Raw genomic sequence first — 21,614 nt, forward strand, 5'->3', positions numbered from 1 at the left:
TAATCTCTTTTCTAATGACTTCAATTTTCTTATTAAAGAAATTCATAAAGTCATCTGCTCTGTGGGTGGAGCTACTGGGAGGAGTCCCTTGTTGGGTTAGCGATGCTACTGTACTAAACAAACAAAGTGACAATTTTAAGGCAATACCTCTGTTTTTATTATTTATTCCAACTCTGTGTCTCATTCAGATCGAGGGCCTGTGCGCTCATGATGATCACGTTTGATTTCGATATATGCATGTTAATTTTATACCAAATTGAAGAGGGAAGTTTGCCAAACATGTTGAAATACAGTGCAACCTGCGATAAAGCCCTATTTTCGACGGTAATGGCCAAAACGCTGTCATATGGATGTGCACACGCACACAAACACATTATAACACTTTTTTGATTGTGATGTAAAAACAATCATTTGTACATTAAAGAATGTAGGAATTACAGTATTATCAGGAAATGATGTTTGCATAATTCAAGCAAGCTACGGCTAACAGACTGAGCAACGACACTGACGACACTGCAATATGAAGTAATGAACAATAAAAGATTAAATATTAGGTGTACAGTATGTAATTTCAATTACTACCTTGTTTACTTCCCTGACAACCTCCTTAAAGTTTTGTAATCAATCAGAAATATCAAGCAGCTAATATGCGTAAAACATGGGGAAGTGTGTAGAATGTTTTAGATATTACCCATCAGGCTTGGTAGTGGATTTGTATGGTTGTCATTTTAAATTGTGTATACTGCTTTAATTTTTTTTTTTTAGTCCACAAAGTTCAGTGAGCATGTTGTGTGTTATTGGAGATCATATGTGTTATTTAAAGTATATTTATACTATGAGCGGGAAAGGGTGTCTGGATTGTGTGATGTAAATTGATGCTACTCTTTTACTCTTCAGAGTAAAACTTAGTCATTGACCATATTTACTCCTGTCGTCCACAATTGGACGGCACGTTTCTGGTGAATAATCTGCAAGATAATTGAAAGTAGCCCTAAGACATATTGCTTGGCAACCATCTTATTAAACTTGTGACGTCTCGCGGGCCAGACTAAAGACACTTGGCCCGCGGGCCGTAGTTTGGACACCACTGACTTAAACCGTTCAATTGGATTTAGGTCTTGCTCTTTGGTTAATTTGAATGTATGCTTGGGTTCCTTGTCATGCCGGGACATGAAATTCAGCTTCGGCTTTCTACTACACTTTTGAGCAGATCATTAAGCCAATTGAAGTTTTTTACTTGTTCAAGCATCAAGGACAGCATTTTTATCCCACCCTCCTCACACTCGGCGGACAAAGAGCCGCATTAGTTCATTCCTTTTTTTGCTGGTTAAAAATCTATTTACAACAAACCACATTGAGTGAGATGTTACATTAAAGCCTTTGATGGCGGCTTTCCAGATATGCAATCATTTTGGTAATGTACCCTTACATGGTGTGGCATAATCATCGAAAAAGCTATATTCTTGTTCAAATGTTTCCCCAATCTCCATCTTTAAACCCACAAATCAGCACAAAATTGCTTGATACTATCACCATATAGATATGGTCCTTGGGTTACAAATGACTTGTGTAAGTACAATTTTAGTGTCAAGTCAGAATTTGTACCTAAATTAACGCTTAAGTCACTGTAAACAAATCACATGGAGGATATAAAAACAATAAATACTAAAATTAATTAAAGCACTAATGGAAAAAAAGAGAACAACAACTCACCCTCGTCCCTTTTATAATCGTAAACTCGCTTTCTTCTTTATCATCCCCACCAGCAGCTTCACTGTAAAGGTTATGCAAATTAGCACAAGCCTTCGACTGCATAAACAACCCTTACTGGCCATGAATACGTCACCTGCAATGAATTTATGGCACTGCCTTACGCTTAGTAGACAGAATCAAGTGCAAAAAGTGAACTACTAATTTATGTTTTTCTTCCTCGAGTGTGCTATAAGCCGTAGCGGCGCACACACTTTACTGTATTCTTGCACTGTAACTATTTATGGTGCCAAACTGGTGTTACAGACCAAAATTATGTTTTGAATTCATTCAATAATTCATCAGGAGTGCGTTCGTGACTACGAAACGTCAAAAACGTAAACGTAAAATATTACACATGTTATATTTTATATTGCTACTATGGTACATTTTTAGTCTGCTTTATACCTGCATTATCCTTTCCATCCTTACCCTTTCTATCCTTTCTAACTTAGGTACTGTGGGGAACAATTTTCTTTGTGTATCAATAAAGTTTGTCTAAGTCTAAGTAAACCAAAGACGACCTGTCAGTACTTTGGCCTCCGAAAAGCCAAACATGTGAAACCCAAATAACTTACGTTTTGCATGATTTTCATTCGATGCTCTCCAATTTGGTGGACATAAATTTTATACATAACCGCTCAGCTGATTAGTTTTTGGTTGCAATTGACCTTACCCATAGCATCCAGATGACCGAAATGTCTCTTTATGTGTTTTTTGCTCTTTAAAATGAATCTGGCATCATTTCCCATAATTTAAATATTTTTTTGAGTAATCAGTAGATAATTAACTGTACTTAGAACGGCAGATTCGATATACCGCACCCTCTTGGTGATCATCTACAGAACTGGAGCCCATCTCCCCTCTAGACAGTGTGGATAACGGCATGTAAAACTATTATTTTGATCACTGGATTGCATGTTTTAGTCACCCTTTTCCATGATTACTTCAAAACTGATATGGTTCAACATTATGACCAAAAAAAAAAAAAAGTAAAATTATCGTCATTAGCTTGTGTTTAGTTACGCTCATTCAGCATTCCCTCAGGCATCTTGAGGAAAACGTCAGTAGAAGAGGACTTAAAATAGACTAGTATCGGCTTACCTTCTTTTTATTTCACTTTTCCGTCTCTTCTTACTCCATTTTTCCGCAGGTTCTGACTCAGTCTTTCTCCCCTCAACGGTGCTCCTAATTTTCGGGATGGCATTTAGCTTGAGTCTTAATCTATTTTCATCCAAACTTTGACCAAAACCTTTGTTCTTTCAAGTCGGAATCATTCAAATGGTTGCTGTCAATTACTCTCCTCTCGCTCGGTCCGTCCCATTTTGTGCGAGTCAATTTGACCTTTCTCCTATCCCCATCATTTGAAAATGTACGTCAGCTGACCCCTTCTTAAGTCGTATTGCTACAACCTGCAACAATGTCATTGATAATTCCTTTCAAAAGTCTGTGCAAAAATAACGTGATCGGGGAAGATGCTACCAAAACACATACTACGCGATGTAAAATGTTCCTATGTGTAGGCCCGCTCAGATTTTGGAGCTAAAAGTGGCCTTTCCAAAATGTGCTCAGTAGAAAACAAGCCTAAAATCACCACTGTGTCTATTTTGGGGGGAATTTTACATGTAGACATTATTTTTAGGTCAAAAACTGTGAAATAAGTGCCAATGTTGTCAGCATTAGAGCAACCTTAAAAAGTTGCTTAATGTTAACGTTTACCAGTAACCTTGTGGTTAGAGTGTCCGCCCTGAGATCGGTAGGTTGTGAGTTCAAACCCCGGCCGAGTCATACCAAAGACTATAAAAATGGGACCCATCACCTCCCTGCTTGGCACTCAGCATCAAGGGTTGGAATTGGGGGTTAAATCACCAAAACGATTCCCGGGCGCGGCCACCGCTGCTGCTGACTGCTCCCCTCACCTCCCAGGGGGTGAACAAGAGGATGGGTCAAATGCAGAGGACAAATTTCACCACACCTAGTGTGTGTGTGACAATCATTGGTACTTTAACTTAACTCAACCCACAATGACTAACACCTCAAACTAAACCGCTTGATGAGGGCTTTTCAGATCGGTTATTTTGATGTCAATATCAGCTCATACGGTGACACAATGGCTACTTTTCCAACACAATAAGAACCTGGTATTGTTCACTTTCTATATCCACTGTACTTGAAGCAGAACCATCACAGTTGTTGACTCCTTGTGACAGAAGAGCAAAGAGTGCACTGCAGCATCAAAAAAGGGAAAGTATTTTCTTCTGGAAAGACTCCATCTCCTCAGCCTCCATGTTACATAATGAGGGTTTAAAGCCCTCCCCAGCCCGCCCTGCCTCTGTCCGTGCGACATGATACAGTACTTGGATGGAAAACACAGTGAACTCTACTACACTTAGACGGATGGAAACCCTTTTTTTTTTATGTGTGGCGTTTCATTCCAATTAGGGGTCCGTGTGGCAGGTGTATCTGTGTAAACATTGCGTGTATGTATGTATATATATAGAGGCTCGTGCACTCAAGAGGCATCACGGATGCGAAGGTACGGAGAAGAATCGGCGACCGAGTTGCTTTCCCGCCCCCGTTCCCTCCTCACAGCTTTCACAAAACGCCACAAATTCGGGGGCTGCACGGGGGAACATTTTCCCATCCTGGCTTGTCGGGGGAAGTGACAGCTTTCACTCCTTCAAAAACTGTCAAGCAATGATCCAAAAGCACACATGAAATGTAAACATATCGTGGAGACATAGATATTCCTTGTAAAGCAGCCAAACATGTATTGTTTTCTTTTCTATCAGTGACTTAAAGACTATTCCATGAGATGAACAATTGATGATGTGTGAACTGTATTGATATTTCTCTGATATTTCGATGTACCGTGTCACTGCTCCTTCCCAACACCTTTCATCTTAGGTTGCCTTTGAATCAGACAAAAAGCACACTCTCCTTTGAATAGCTGCAAACATCTCGTGTCCCCTGCATTGTTAATGGCTCCGATTAAGCTGAGAAAACACAAAGAGAGGACAAACCGATGTTTTTTTTTTGGGAGGGGGTTTGTTTTATTGCATTGTGCATTTTATATGTGCTGAATCTGTTACTAAATGGATCTAATAATATAAAACCATCTCCTCTGTTGAGGTCTGTCTACACTGACTTATTATTCATGCTCTGTGGTTCCCTGTTACTTTTTTATGAAAAGTGCCATTCGACGTGAGCGGCTATGTGCTCGGAAAATATTCCATTCCTCACTCATGGCTATTGTATAATGTTCATGTGAAATGGATCTCAATATGTGTACAGAACGTGCATAAAGATACAAAAAAAAAAATACACTTGATGATATACTTTGTACACACTTGTGTGATGTGTGCTGCTTCTTGGACAAAATAATGGGAATGGTTTTATTTACATTTAGTATTTTATTAAACTTGCACAACTCGACATGTTTCAAAACAACGTAAAGCAGGCCTTGGCAATTATTTTGACTCGGGGGGCCAAATTTAGAGGAAAACATGTGTCTGGGGGCCGGTATATCTGATTTGTAGGAGCCCTAATACAAAACCTCACAATAATGTCTGATTTAAAGCTAAAAACGTTATGACAGACCGCTTTAAAAAACAGAATGGAATTTTACATTTTTTTACTGAATGAGACACCCAGAATGTACATGAATATAAAGAATGTGGGATTTACAATATTAACTATGAACGATAAAACAGTGAATATTGATAACATATGAAGGTCACACCCCCTCTTGATCGACATGTTTTACAATCAAGCGAAACGCAACAAAAATGTAACAAACAGCGAAATATGATCGCAAAGGGTAGAAAATAAACCCACCTATGATCCGATATATCACTAAGCTTTAGAACGTTGTGTTGAAAATCTCCTTCTGCGTCTGTCCCTGACACCCGCATTTCAGGCTGACACTCTGTGGAAACGTTGCCCACCCACACTGCTTGGTGCCTCGTCTGAGCTGCTGTGACTTAGATTACCATAGTAACTAATTTGATTACAAAAGTAACTAGTACATCATGCAAAATCGCAGATTCCAACCATTGAAATACTTTGTATAGTTCAAAACTTAGTCATTTAAAAACATCACTGCACATCATAATGGCAGCTACAGTTTTGATCTTAAAGATCTAAAAAAAATATTTAGGAATGTCCGGTGGCCGCATGTGGCCGCAGGCCTTAATTTGCCCAGGTCTCACATAAAGGAAGGGTTTAGCAAATGTTTTAAGAGGGGCTGCTCAAATTTGAATTATTCAAATCAAAAAATATAACAAAAAGACCACTGGCAAGCTTATGTTTTTGTAAGTGGTTTGAAAAAAAATGTTTTTAAATATATTTCCTAAATACTTGTGACGGGTCAAGCGATACTGAAAGCATCGATGCATTATGAAACACAAGGAGTGATACTGTGTCCCTTCATACTTGGATATAAGTGTCACTTTAAGGAAAAAAACGTTACCGACAGTGAAGTCGGAAGAAAAATATGTTAAAGAGGTTCATTTAGCCTACTAATGTGTATTTATAAATGGTTGATTTATATAGGCTAGTAAGTTCCATCCCACCTGAGGTGGGATGGAACAATCCATATAACACGTCACAGATGACGTCACACTAACATCACGTGACACCTCTGAGGAAGGCTGCAGAAGCAAGATAGCCGAAACTTGTCAGGTACAAAACTTTACCTTACTAGCCTATATAAATCAACCATTTATAAATAAACGGAAGAAAAATAGTTTGTTGTCTCCGTTATCGATCAAAATGGAACAAAGAAAATAGAAAAGTTCCGAAGTGTGAAATAATTTTTATCATATCGCGCCAAAAATGTAAATGTTTTCTTTTCTTTTTTTCTGTTTACTGTTTGTCTTATCTTCACAGCTATTCGTTAAACAAATGTTTTATTTGCCAGCTATTCATTTTATTTGCTGGTCAAATGTCTTGACTTTATTTTTCCAGCTGACGGCAAACAAACGTTATGAAACACCAACACAATATCCGTGCAGGGTGACTACAGGTAGTGAGTGTGCCGTACACTCACTGAGGCGTTATTTACCAACATTAACAATTCGGGGTGCTGAATTTTTTTTAAATTTAAATCAAAATTGTGATTCCTCTTTATTCCGATTAAAAAACAATTCATAATTTTCAAAAATAGATTAAAAAAAATAGAAAAAAGGCTCCAGCCACCTCTACGACCCCGAGAGGGACAGGCGATAGAAAATGGATGGATGGATGGAATTCTTTTTTTTATATATATATGTATATATATATATACATATATTACGCCATCTCCGGCTTATTCCCTGCAACGCATACAAGATATGTCAGTAGTTAAGAGGAGCTACTCTAACCTGTTTTGAAATTTTTTTATTGTAAATTGTACACCAAATAATATATTGCGAAAATGGCTTTGAATCGAGAGAATCGTGTTGAATTGAGAACCGACTCTGAAAAGAATCCACAACCCAAGAATCAAAATCAAATCAAGAGTTAGTGTAAGACTCACATCTATACTAACAATTATTAATCATATTAAATACAAATGATAGAATATACTGTACAGTAATGATAGGTTACGTTAGTGGCTAAACTTTGCTAAATTGCTATCATTAGCTGAACACACACAAAGCTAGTGTGTTACATAAGGCATAGTTTAGTCATTAAGTGCTAGGGCAAACAGCCCCTTAATTAAACTAGACTAGAATAAATTGTTATTAGTGTTGTCAAATTATTGTTATTTTAATCAAATTAATCACACTTTAATTTCGGTTGGTTGAGCGGCCGTGCCAGCAACTTGAGGGTTGCTGGTTCGATCCCCGCTTCCCCCATCCTAGTCACTGCCGTTGTGTCCTTGGGCAAGACACTTTACCCACCTGCTCCCAGTGCCACCCACACTGGTTTAAATGTAACTTAGATATTGGGTTTCACAATGTAAAGCGCTTTGAGTCACTTGAGAAAAAGCGCTATATAAATGTAATTCACTTCACTTCACTTCACTTTATCATCAATGTGAATTACTTGCTTGCATAATTTAAATATACTTTTTTTAAAAAGACCTCAATATGTAGTCACAAATGCAATTTATTGTCAGAATGTCATACAGAAAAATAAAGAAATGTTGACAGATACATTTTCGTAAACCGTTGAAAATGTATCTGTCAACATTTCTTAACGGTATTATCTTAAGTCGCATTGGGGTGTATTTTGAAGAAATATATAGAAAATTAATTGGTTGATTAATCTGTGTTGGTACATGATTAATGCAAGCATTATTTAGTAATTAACCACATTTCACTAGCTCATTAAATTTGACAGCCATAAATAAAATACATTAAAAATAGTAATAATCAGACCGACTGAATATGCAGTAGACTAGTAGTAACTAATTAAGTAATGATAATTTAATGAAATGTGGATATGTTAAAGTATGCATTGGTCTTGAAAGAACTAAAATAGGTGATTTATGGTGGAAATAAGTAAAGCAATTGCAGATTTAATTAAAACATAAATCATGCTCATACAACACAGTACATCATGAGGTTATACACTACTTCTTCACAGGCGGAACAAAAGTACATTGCATAAACTCACACTATATTGGTCTTGCTCACTGTTTACCTGCAGAGAGACATTAAACACAGAAGAACATCTTCACACACAAGTTGCAGGTCATGATACCGTTCACACATGTCTCTTGCACTTGGGTTTCATCATCATCATCATCACCATCATCATCACCCTCTCTTCCTCTCTTTTCCTCCTGCTCTCCTCTCCTGCAGGCCACGCCTCAGTCTGGCTTGTTTATGCTGTAATGTCCAATATTGACACTAAATTGAAATGCTGTGGCGAAGGCTTAGTTTTTATTTTCTTTAGCACAAGCACAAAACACTTTTAGATTGAAGAGTGGAAAAAGTAAAGCTGCATGCATTACAGGAACAAAGCCTTTTGAAATCCTTTTTTAATTGGAATATATTGTATGAAATATGGTGGCTACACTCTGCATTTTCACAGTGAGTCATTTACAAAGAGCATATGATACAATATTGCCCGTTAATATGTTATAAGTGGAGTTTATGAATCATGCACAAGATGATTTACATTACACAGAGCATGAGGGAAAACATCTAAACACTCAAAAGTGGAGAGATAGTTAATTGGTGCTGTCTTCTTACCTCTTGATGGAAGTCTGCATGCTTTTGAGGGGGTGAAAAAAATGCATCTTTGTGCTCAGCAGCAGTGATCGATTTTGTGTTGTTGGACTACCCCCTGCTGAGAAGACAAAGAAGTGGAGAATCAAAGACATCTTATTACATCCACAAAGAAACTAGTTGGGTTTTTTTTTTTTAAAAGAGCTGTTTCTTATTTTTGTTGACTTGTTTGTCTTACCTAAAACATATTTAGCTTTTTTTCAAATAATATATTTTTCATTGATGTGTACCAAATTTGGTGAGGATTAGGCGAAACAACCTAAAGTTTTTTTTTGTAGTGTTTCGTAGAGGGCATTGAGTCGTAAGATATATTTTTTTAATGGAGACATTTAATAAAATAATTACACACAAAAAATGTCTTAGGTTACATATCAGGAGTGCATATTTTGACAAAAAAAATAAGAGTGAAAGAATTTGCTCACTAAACCAAATGATTCACTGTATTACATTATGATTGTTTTAATCCTCTTTGTAATTAACTACAAACCCAATAAATGAATATCAAGTTAGACATAAATAATATGGATTTAAAAAAAAGTAAATAATATACAAATTGTAATACTACCATGACTTGGTTCTTATTGAGCGTGGTCAAAGGTCAAGGGGTCATGGGCCAATAATTTATATTTTCCAGTCAAGCCATAGCATTTTCCCACATTTTGAATTCATGCTAATTTTGTTGTTGATATTTGCATTTTTATTTAGTTTTTTAGATTGCAGTGTTAAGCATGTCCATGAGGAAAGTTCCTAATATTTTGGTTCTTTTAGCAACATGGGAAAGCAACATATCAAATTCCAGCCAATAAACATGTTGTTAAATCAAATTAAATATTGAATAATAAATCAATAATTATAATAACATTTAATTTGAGTTATTTTTGCAGTATCAAAGGAGCAAAGAACTGCAGCCACATTAATGAATAATTAAATTTTGTTACATTAAATATGTTTTATTGTATTACAATTTTTTTCTCAGCAACATGAGAAAAGCAAAAATAATAAACTGCAGCCACATCAATAAAAAAATAATAAATTAAATACAAAAGCAATAATTAAATAATGTTCAATTAAATATTTTTAGAATAGAATAGAAAGTACTTTATTGATCCCTGGGGGAAATTCAGCACCACAGTTCGCTCACAATAAACAATAAACACTTGGGTATTTTTTTTAAATATGAATAATATAAATACAGTCTATTATACGGCATTATTCACGTGTGAATAATATAAATACAGTCTATTATATTTTGACTGTACTTGAATGTATAGATATATAGATAGTACTTTATTGAAGGAATCAATAAAGTACTATCTATCTATCTATACATTCAAGTACAGTCAAAAAGGAACATATGCATTATACAGTCTGATGGCTGTCTGTATTTTTAAAAAGTTTTCCTCGCAACGTGGGAGGGGCCATATTAGTAAACCTATTTTCATCCATCCATCCATTTTCTACCGCTTATCCCTTTTGGGGTCGCGGAGGGTGCTGGAGCCTATCTCAGCTGCATTCGGGCGGAAGGCGGGCTACACCCTGGACAAGTCGCCATCTCATCACAGGGCCAACACAGATAGACAGACAACATTCACACTCACATTCACACACTAGGGCCAATTTTAGTGTTGCCAATCAACCTATCCCTATTTTTATATTAAATTAAATATCTAAAACATTAATAAGTAAATAAAATGCAATTGTTGTTATTTTACCAACATACAGTAGGAAGCACAACATATACATATATAGCCAAACGAATATTTATATTGTTAAAATATGATTGATTGATTGATTGAAACTATTATTAGTAGATTGCACAGTACAGTACATATTCTGTACAATTGACCACTAAATGGTAACACCCGAATAAGTTTTTAAACTTGTTTAAGTCGGGGTCCACGTTAATCAATTCTTGGTAAACATATATACAATATATATCCATCCATCCATCCATTTTCTACCACTTGTCCCTTTTTTTTGGGGTCGCGGGGGGTGCTGGAGCCTATTTTAGCTGCATTCGGGCGGAAGGCGGGGTACACCCTGGACAAGTCGCCACCTCATCGCAGGGCCAACACAGATAGACAGACAACATTCACACTCACATTCACACACTAGGGCCAATTTTGTGTTGCCAATCAACCTATCCCCAGGTCAGTGGTTCTTAACCTGGGTTCGATCGAACCCTATGGGTTCGGTGAGTTGGCCTCAGGGGTTCGGCGGAGGTCAAAACACACCCGACTCATCGTGTAAATACAAACTTTTCCCTATCTGCGTATTACGGATACGGCAACATCTGACTGGTTTGCAGGTTTGTAATTTGTTGTGAGTTTATGCACTGTGTTGGTTTTGTTGTTTAAACAAGGTGATGTTCATGCACGGTTCATTGTATGCACCAGTAAAAAAACATGGTAACACTTAATATGGGGAACATATTCACCATTAATTAGTTGCTTATTAACATGCAAATTAGTAACATATTGGCTCTTAACTAGTCATTATTAAGTACTTATTAATGCCTTATTCGGCATGGCTTATTATAACCCTAACCCTAACCAAATAACTCTAAATTAGTGTCTTCATTACTTAGAATCCGTTCCCCTAGTGTCCAAATAACTCTAAATTAAGTCTTTGTTACTTAAAATATTTTCCCCATACTAAAGTGTTACCAAAAACATATAACTTTGTCTTGAATTTTAAAAAATAAATACATTTGTTTTTCACTAAAGAAGGGTTCGGTGAATGTGCATATGAAACTGGTGGGGTTCGGTACCTCCAACAAGGTTAAGAACCACTGCCCTAAGTACATGTTTTTGGCGGTGGGAGGAAGCATACAAATAAATTGTTTTGTTCAATCGAATTGATTGATTGATTGATTGAAACTTTTATTAGTAGATTGCACAGTGAAGTACATATTCCGTACAATTGACCACTAAATGGTAACACCCGAATAAGTTTTTCAACTTGTTTAAGTCCGAGTCCACTTAAATTGATTCATGATACAGATATATACTATCAAATACTATCAAATATATACTAACATCATAATACAGTCATCACACAAGATAATCATCAGAGTATATACATTGAATTATTTACATTATTTATATGGAGGGGGGGGGGGGGGGGTTAGGTTTGTTTGGTATCAACACTTCAGTCATCAACAACCAGCATCAACAATTTCATCATCAGAGAAATGGATATTGAAACAGTGTAGGACTGACTTGGTAGGATATGTATAGCAAGTAGTGGACATAGAGAGAGAGATCAGAAAGTATAAGAAAAAGTGTCTACATTTGATTGTTTGATTGTTTACATTTGATTATTTACAATCCGAAGAGGTATTATGGAAGGGAGGGGGTTAGGTTTGGTTGGTATCAACACTTCAGTCATCAACAACCAGCATCAACAATTGCATCATCAGAGAAATGGATATTGAAACCGTGTAGGACTGACTTGGTAGGATATGTATAGCAAGTAGTGGACATAGAGAGAGAGATCAGAAAGTATAAGAAAAAGTGTCTACATTTGATTGTTTGATTGTTTACATTTGATTATTTACAATCTGAAGAGGTATTATGGAAGGGAGGGTGTTAGTTTAAGGTTGTAGTTGCCTGGAGGTGTTGTTTTAGTGCGGTTTTGAAGGAGGATAGAGATGCCCTTTCTTTTACACCTGTTGGGAGTGCATTCCACATTGATGTGGCATAGAAAGAGAATGAGTTAAGACCTTTGTTAGTTCGGAATCTGGGTTTAACGTGGTTAGTGGAGCTCCCCCTGGTGTTGTGGTTATGGCGGTCATTTACGTTAAGGAAGTAGTTTGACATGTACTTCGGTATCAGGGAGGTGTAGCGGATTTTATAGACTAGGCTCAGTGCAAGTTGTTTTACTCTGTCCTCCACCCTGAGCCATCCCACTTTGGAGAAGTGGGTAGGAGTGAGGTGTGATCTGGGGTGGAGGTCTAGAAGTAACCTGACTAGCTTGTTCTGGGATGTTTGGAGTTTAGATTTGAGGGTTTTGGAGGTGCTAGGGCAGTGGTTCTCAAATGGGGGTACACGTACCCCTGGGGGTACTTGAAGGTATGCCAAGGGGTATGTGAGATTTTTTTCAAATGTCTGTCAAAAAGACCTGTGAAAGAAATGCAACGATGCAATATTCAATGTTGACAGCTAGATTTTTGTGGACATGTTCCATAAATATTGATGTTAAAGATTTCTTTTTTTGTAAAGAAATGTATATAATTAAGTTCATGAATCCAGATGGATCTCTATTACAATCCCCAAAGAGGGCACTTTAAGTCGATGATTATTTCTATGTGTAGAAATATTTATTTATAATTGAATCACTTGTTTATTTTTCAACAAGTTTTTAGTTATTTTTATATCTTTTTTTCCAAATAGTTCAAGAAAGACCACAACAAATGAGCAATATTTTGCACTGTTATACAATTTAATAAATCAGAAACTGATGACATAGTGCTGTATTTTACTTCTTTATCTCTTTTTTTCAACCAAAAATGCTTTGCTCTGATTAGGGGGTACTTGAATTAAAAAAATGTTCACAGGGGGTACATCACTGAAAAAAGGTTGAGAACCACTGGGCTAGGGTACCAGGAGGTGCATGCGTAATCGAAAAAGGGTTGAACGAGAGTTCCCGCTAGAATCTTCATGGTGCTTTTGTTGACCAGAGAGGAGATTCTGTAGAGAAATCTCGTTCGTTGGTTGACCTTTTTGATTACTTTGGTTGCCATTTTATCACAAGAAAGATTAGCCTCTAGAATGGAACCTAGGTAGGTGACCTAATCTTTCCTTGTGATAACAATGTCACCCACTTTTATAGTCAAAATAAAATAAAATAAAAAATAAAAAATCAAGTTTATGTTATTTTTGTATCATTACTAAAAACATTGTCTCACCATGTCTCAACTGAAGTGACGGTCCATAAATCAACCTGTCATGCTGGTCCCTTTTAAAAATGTGAGGGGTGGAGCCCCGCCCTGTGACGTCACCCGGCGCGTCCAATCAGCGCCATGGGAATATCTCGCGGAACACTCACTTGAGCACGCGCGCGTGCGTGCGCGTGAGAGCCAACTAGTTGTTGGCTACCAGTAGCATTAGCTTCCATAGTTAGCGCCGCTTTCTGGAAACATTTGTCCGGCACAGTCGCACCGAAGACGGCCACCATGAGTGGGGACTCCCGTTAACGAAGCACGCCTGTCCGCCTGAAATGTCAAAGAAGACCCTTTTGGGGAAATGAGAAGTTAGCCCTCCGTCAGTGAGAAAGGGGGGAAAGTCCGGCTACATCTTCTTCCTTTTAGCGCCTGCTAGCATCCTGGCAAGGAAAGCTCTGAGATTCTTGCAAGGACTGATGCGGAAGAAGGATATGAGGCAAAGCTGCACGGCTACAGCTAACTGATCGCCCTTCTGGGGTCTCAACGTGAGTACAATTACTCAACACAATCCCACGCTAACGCTGAACAAATGCAACGACTAAGTGTTTGTCATATTTTTACTTCTTGTTCAGCCAGCTAACGATCTTGACAGTGAGTGGCTACAGCAGGCCTAGCATTAGCCTGCCATCTACCTTCCTGCCCTTTTAAGCCATCTAATGATAACTCTGCGTGTCAGCCGGTGCGTTTTCTGCAACTATCGACCACGTCTACACAGACACACACACACACCGACATTACTGCAAGTGTTGTTGCTTCGATCGACTGCAGCTTTTCCTCGATCACAACATGCATTAGTCACAAGCTAGGCCAACTTGTCTGTTAGCCTGCTAATGCTTGTTGGAAAAATGTCATCTACCATAACAGGCCTTCAAACATAAACCACATTGCATCATTTGAGATGAGAAAGGAAAGTGTGCATAATCTTATATACTATAGTAATTGGCAGTGGTGTGGTACTACCCTGAGATATATATATATAAAAAAAAATACACACACACGCTAGGTGTGGTGAAATTACCCTCTGCATTTGACCCATCTCCTTGTTCCACCCCCTGGTAGGTGAGGGGAGCAGTGAGCAGCAGCGATGGCCACGCTCGGTAATAATTTTTGGGGATTTAACCCCCAATTCCGGCCCTGCGATGAGGTGGCAACTTGTCCAGGGTGTATGGCGTAGTGGGTAGAGCGGCCGTTGTGTCCTTGGGCAGGACACTTCACCCTTGCCCCCGGTGCCGCTCACACTGGTGAATGAATGATTGATTGATTGAAACTTTTATTAGTAGATTGCACAGTGAAGTACATATTCCGTACAATTGACCACCAAACGGTAACACCCGCATAAGTTTTTCAACTTGTTTAAGTCGGGGTCCACTTAAATTGATTCATGATACAGATATATACTATCAGATATATACTATCATCATAATACAGTCATCACACAAGATAATCATCAGACTATGTACATTTAATTATTTACAATCCGGGGTGTGGGATGTGGAGGGGGGTGCGGGGGGTTAGGTTTGGTTGTTATCATCACTTCAGTCATCAACAATTGAGTACAGAGAAATGGACATTGAAACCGTGTAGGTCTGACTTGGTAGGATATGTACAGCAAGTAGTGGACATAGAGAGAGATCAGAAAGTATAAGAAAAAGTATCTACATTTGATTATTTACAATCCGGGGATGGTGTTAGTTTAGGGTTGAAGTTGCCTGGAGGTGTACTTTTATTGCGGCTTTGAAGGAGGATAGAGATGCCCTTTATTTTACACCTGTTGGGAGCGCGTTCCACATTAATGTGGCATAGAAAGAGAATGAGTTAAGACATTTGTTAGATCAGAATCTGGGTTTAACGTGGTTAGTGGAGCTTCCCCTGGTGTTGTGGTTATGGCGGTCATTTACGTTAAGGAAGTAGTTTGACATGTACTTCGGTATCAGGGAGGTGTAGCGGATTTTATAGACTAGGCTCAGTGCAAGTTGTTTTACTTTGTCCTCCACCCTGAGCCAGCCCACTTTGGAGAAGTGGGTAGGAGTGAGGTGTGAATGATAGGTGGTGGTCGGAGGGGCCGTAGGCACAAACTGGCAGTCTCGCTTCCGTCAGTCTACCCCAGGGCAGCTGTGGCTACAAATGTAGCTTACCACCACCAGGTGTGAATGAATGATGGGTTCCCACTTCTCTGTGAGCGCTTTGAGTATCTAATAATAGAAAAGCACGATATAAAATCTAATCCATTATTGTTATTTATTATTACCCCGCCTTCCGCTCAAATGCAGCTGAGATAGGCTCCAGCACCCTTCCGCGACCCCGAAAGGGACAAGCGGTAGAAAATGGATAGATGGAACCCCCAATTCCAACCCTTGATGCTGAGTGCCAAGCAGGGATGTAATGAATCCCATTTTTATAGTCTTTGGTATGACTCGGCCGGGGTTTGAACTCACAACCTACCGATCTGCGCAGGTTATGCTCAGTTATATGTCCCTAATATTGTGGTCCTTTAATTTGTTATGTCTTCCCTTTTTTATTTGAGTAAAGAAAAAGCGAGCCGCTTCGCATTAAAACTTAATGCATAAAATGCCTTTGGTATTCTGAACTTCAATGCAAGTGTAAAAATAAGTTTGTCGTAAAACTAAAAAAAAAAACAAGAGGGAAGTTGAGAGAGAGGACTGCTGAATGCAAGCAACCTGGAATTGAAACTTAAATAAATGTTGGACTATCCATTCATCCATTTTCTAATGTTTACCCCTCTCGAGATCGTGGGGGGGCTGGAGCCTATCCCAGCTGAACTCAGGCAGAAGTCGCAACACATCGCAGGGCCAACACAGATAGACAGACAAGCATTCGCACACTAGGACCAATTTAGTGTTGCCAATCAGCCTATCCCCAGGTGCATGTCTTTGATTTTAGTTAAATATGTATACAGAACAACTGCTTCCCATAATGCACTATTTCTGATACTTGTATTTGATTTCATTAGAATAGTAAGTAACATGTATTTATATCGCACTTTTAACAGAGAAAGCTCACTAAGTGCTTTACAGGATAAAAAAAGGCACACATGATTGCATATGTATGGTGCCAGACACTAATTTGTATTCACCATATGCTGTTAGAGCTTCATTCAGGGTTTGTCCCAGTGCAGCCAAGTGAACCTTCCCTTCGAGAATGTAATACAGTACTCCCTAAAAAACACTTTTTCTGCAGGATGTTTGGAGGCATTTTCTTAGGGTTCCCATCCGTCCTGAAAAACATACAACACCTGAAAAATAATTGACTAATCAGGGAAAACGTGTAGAAGCTGTAAAAAGTATTTTCCTACTGTCTTGGGAGGGAATGCAAACAGGCTAAAATTCCCTTTCTGTGCAACATTAAGGCATAGCACTTTTCTGCTTGTACTCTGTGCAACACCCCTTTATGTGCCACTTTTGTGTTTCCAATTGACTTTGTTGGTAGATTTGGCTCCGTTAGACTTAAGACAAAACTAGCAACTTTAAGTTGGAAAGTGTTGCTTGTATTGATTCGCGAGTGTAACATATGGTAACCATGGAACTTATTTTTCAGTGATTTAATGTAAATATAGAAATATTTTGAAAGGAAGTGCAGGATGGAAAGTAAGAGAGACGCTAAAGTTGAGTTGGGAATTGTCCAATTGAACACTGCGACTCCAGTTTGTCATAGAAAATAATTTTAATTGAAAGTAGGGAACCTTGTTTCTGCTTAGACCAGACTACTATTACTTTTTTGCTGTAGGAACTAAAAATCTATTTATTTTGCCTTAGATATTCACATAGCGGCCTTGAGAAGATCTTTATGTCTCTCCGCCCCTGATTTTTGTGATTTTTGGTGTAGATGTTAAGCATGGAGGGGTTAGTGCATGTGCCTCACAATACGAAGGTCATGAGTAGTCCTGAGTTCAATCCTGGGCTCGGGATCTTTCTGTGTGGAGTTTGCATGTTCTCCCCGTGACTGCGTAGGTTCCCTACGGGTACTCCGGCTTCCTCCCACCTCCAAAAACATGCACCTGGGGATAGGTTGATTGGCAACACTAAATTTGTGTTGTTTAATCAATAAAGTGGATTGGATTAGCGTGTGAATGTGAGTGTGAATGTTGTCTGTCTATCTGTGTTGGCCCTGTGATGAGGTGGCCACTTGTCCAGGGTGTACCCCACCTTCCGCCCGAATGCAGCTGAGATAGGCTCCAGCACCCCCCGCGACCCCACAAGGGACAAGCAGTAGAAAATGGATGAATGGATGTTAAGCATGGACAAGTGTGTACTTATAAGGTATCTTAGTGCTTTGCTCAAACCTATTCAAGGTCTTCCCTCAAATCAAAAGTTTACTATGAACCCAATGTTGCCCTGCCCAAAATGTATAATACTTGTGTTCTGCTCTGTCTTTTACAGATGAGTGTTTTCTCACACACTCCAAGGGTTGCCAATGTACCACAAAGTCTCTCACCTGATTACCCGTCAAGGATTAAGCCAGAGCGTGGCATCGTCTGTGCAGGGAGGGAGCACACGCAAGTGCCAGGATGTGCAAAGACTCCTGACCTTTACTGAAGCGCACACACACTCGGGACACAGAACTCTCGTCCCCCATGAGACAGTCCCGCTTGATCTGCCATCACCAATGGAACTGCCATCATAGACTCAAGACACTGTGGATCCAACTCCACAGTTTTGTCAGCGACAGTGTTGGAGCGACTATTTCAGCTGTGGGGTTCCCCTGAAGGAGGAGAGATGGGCTCCCAAGCACTTCAGATATTACGACAGGGCGTGTGGGCCTCGCTTACCGGGGGGTGGTATGTGGACCCTCATCAGAGCACCTTCTCCAACTGCTTCCATCTCTACCTGTGGATATTTCTTTTGGCTTTCCCCTTTCTGCTGTACATGGTGAGATTCCTATTATGCTAAAGCAATTTTTCTTACCTGTTGATACCTGTTTTTGTGTATTTGAGATCCCAGTAAATCAAGAAAACTTGAAATCAAACCATTGAGGCATGGCGGAGATATTTATAAAACAATCTTGCCTTCTTTCAAACTTGCTCCAAATGAGCCGTCTGAAATTGAGACTTCAGTGATGTATTTTGCCTTAGTTACATCAGAGGATATCTATGGAAGTATTATTGTAGCAAAATTACTTGCGAACGTGTATTACCTGTGCTCGTGTAATCCAATTCTGTATATCAATCCCAGTGTGTGTATTCAGATCCGCATACATGTGTTTTAAGTTGTCTCTGTCCCTAATCAAAAAGAACCCTCGATAGGCTGTTTACTTACATGTGACTTTTGTGACACTTCTGCCGTGTAAGATTTTAGCCAGCGCGTCCAGATTTGTGACTTGTTTTTTTTTTGAATGATTGAAACTTTTATTAGTAGATTGCACTGTACAGTACATATTCCGTACAATTGACCACTAAATGGTAACACCCGAATAAGTTTTTCAACTTTTTTAAGTTCATGTTGTGATAGAACTTGTGCACGCGCATTCAGAAGTGCCTTAATTTGCCCATGTCTGGTGTAATACAATCTGTGCATGCATATCTATGATCTGCAAGAAGCAGGATCCATCTATTGGCTGTCTTATTTACACATGACTTTTATGACACGTCTGCTGTGTACAATAAGATACAATAATACTTCCATAATATCTCCATATTTGGTAAGGTTTACCCAAAGAGCTTTGCGCAAGTCTGCCATTTTTTATCCAGTTGTAAATTCCAAAGTTGTAGTCACTAAATTCCTTATTTTTCTCTATAATCTTGGTGTGGAGCAGCCTGGTTCATACATGCACATGAATGGTAAAATCCTTTGCTGTTGCCATTTCTAGTAAAAAAATACTCTTTACCGTATTTTTCGGAGTATAAGTCGCTCCGGAGTATAAATCGCACCAGCCGAAAATGCATAATAAAGAAGGAAAAAAACATATGTAAGTCGCACTGGAGTATAAGTCGCTTTTTGGGGGAAATTTATTTGATAAAACCCAACACCAAGAATAGACATTTGAAAGGCAATTTAAAATAAATAAAGAATAGTGAACAACAGGCTGAATAAGTGTACGTTATATGACGCATAAATAACCAATTGAGAACGTGCCTGGTATGTTAACATAACATATTATGGTAAGAGTCATTCAAATAACTATAACCTATAGAACATGCTATACGTTTACCAAACAATCTGTCACTCCTAATCGCTAAATCCGATTAAATCTTATACATCTAGTCACTTACTTGAATGAGCTAAATAATATTATTTGATATTTTGCGGTAATGTGTTAATAATTTCACACATAAGTCGCTCCTGAGTATAAGTCGCACCCCCGGCCAAACTATGGAAAAAAAACTGCGACTTATAGTCCGAAAAATACGGTATAATAGAAATGGCACTTTAATTTACGCTGACACGGTGTGTTCGCAGACCATGGGGAAAATGGTCATCATAACACACTAACATACACATTAACACCAGCAAGTAGTTACAGTATGAATGGATATATATGGTTTATTATTTGCGCATTATTGACTAGTGATGAACCAAAAATTTGGCCGCCGAAAAAATATATACTTTGCTCACCGGAACAGCGCTGCCAAAACCTGATGTTGCGATGGCGTATTGTAAGCCATACGCGTGGGCTCGCCTGGATCGGAGGTAACATGTCCGCAATGTGGACATACTTTAATATATCCGAAATATACCTGCAGACAGCGGTCTTCAAAACATTTTTTAGGAGACAAAATCTCCCAGCAGCACAAAGCAAGTGTGACGTCAGGCTCTCTGCAGCTCGCTTTTCGTTGTGACGAGTACAGTTTACAAAACCACTAGAAATAGATGCTAGATTTGTTGCTAGTTGTTTTAATAAAGAAAGAGTGACTAGAAGGATTGGAGAAATCTCTAGAAAAGAAAAAAAACTAAATACATTTGTACAATAAGTAACAATAATTGAAAAATAGAGCAAAACCATATTATATTAAAATAAATATATATGTTAATAGTATAATTAATAATAACATATTTGTTTAAATGTATGCATGAATTGGTTAGCCTTTTTAAAGACAATAAATGTATCATAGTAAAAAATGTGATGACGTCATATTGACCGCACCGCTACCCGAGCCCACAGCCCAACAGGTATCTTGGCAATCTGGGGACACCCTGATTGTAATGTACATACTAATCCCGGCTGTGTTTACCGGCCTCGAAGCAATTTTTTTGGTACATGGTTTCATGATAAATGTGACCAGTAGTTGGCAGACACACATAAGAGATATGTGTGTACTGCAGGATGACTGACGCCTGTTCAATAAATGACGGTAGCAAGTGGAGGTGGCGGAAATAATCGATTTGTAGATTATTTGCAATTTGGACATGGACGATTATAAAATCGTTTAGTAAACGTCAATAATCGATGTATTTATTGTAAATAATGTAATGCAGACCGTTTCTAAAATTTGGCTGACTGAAGCGAGCCACCTCACTGAGAGATCTGACCAGCTCCTTTATTATAGGGCACTTATGCCAGTTTTGCACACATTTAATGTAACATAGACTCCAGCACCCCTCGGGACCCCAACAGTTACAAGCGGTAGAAAATGGATGGATGGATAATAAATGTAATGGGAATTAATTTAACTGTTTTTTATTAGAAATGCACTGTTTTTAAAAATGTTGCATGTGTTGAAACGCTTATTCAGTGAAATGAAAATA

General features: G+C 38.5%; 1 protein-coding gene and 1 long non-coding RNA gene across 4 annotated transcripts in view; one reads left to right on the forward strand and one right to left on the reverse strand.

Moving 5' to 3' along the window:
- Positions 1-8,233: 8,233 nt before the first annotated feature.
- LOC133650894 (uncharacterized) lies at positions 8,234-14,242 on the reverse strand. The gene is made up of 3 exons (XR_009826331.1): positions 13,879-14,242; positions 8,934-9,030; positions 8,234-8,567 (listed from the first exon to the last, which is right to left on the reverse strand). It is a non-coding gene; the product is annotated as an uncharacterized LOC133650894 (long non-coding RNA).
- LOC133650893 (pecanex-like protein 3) overlaps positions 14,023-21,614 on the forward strand; it is a 35,509-nt gene continuing 27,917 nt past the window's right edge. For 2 of the 3 annotated variants that reach the window (XM_062048634.1, XM_062048636.1), the window contains exons 1-2: positions 14,023-14,399; positions 18,312-18,800. In XM_062048634.1, the coding sequence (XP_061904618.1) occupies positions 18,648-18,800 (153 nt within the window). In that variant the 5' untranslated portion in view covers positions 14,023-14,399; positions 18,312-18,647. Of the gene's footprint in view, positions 14,400-14,486; positions 14,594-18,311; positions 18,801-21,614 lie in introns of all 3 variants that reach the window. The other variant, XM_062048635.1, reaches the window with a different exon arrangement.

Source organism: Entelurus aequoreus, linkage group LG05 (genome assembly GCF_033978785.1).
Source record: "Entelurus aequoreus isolate RoL-2023_Sb linkage group LG05, RoL_Eaeq_v1.1, whole genome shotgun sequence".
NCBI lineage: Eukaryota > Metazoa > Chordata > Actinopteri > Syngnathiformes > Syngnathidae > Entelurus > Entelurus aequoreus.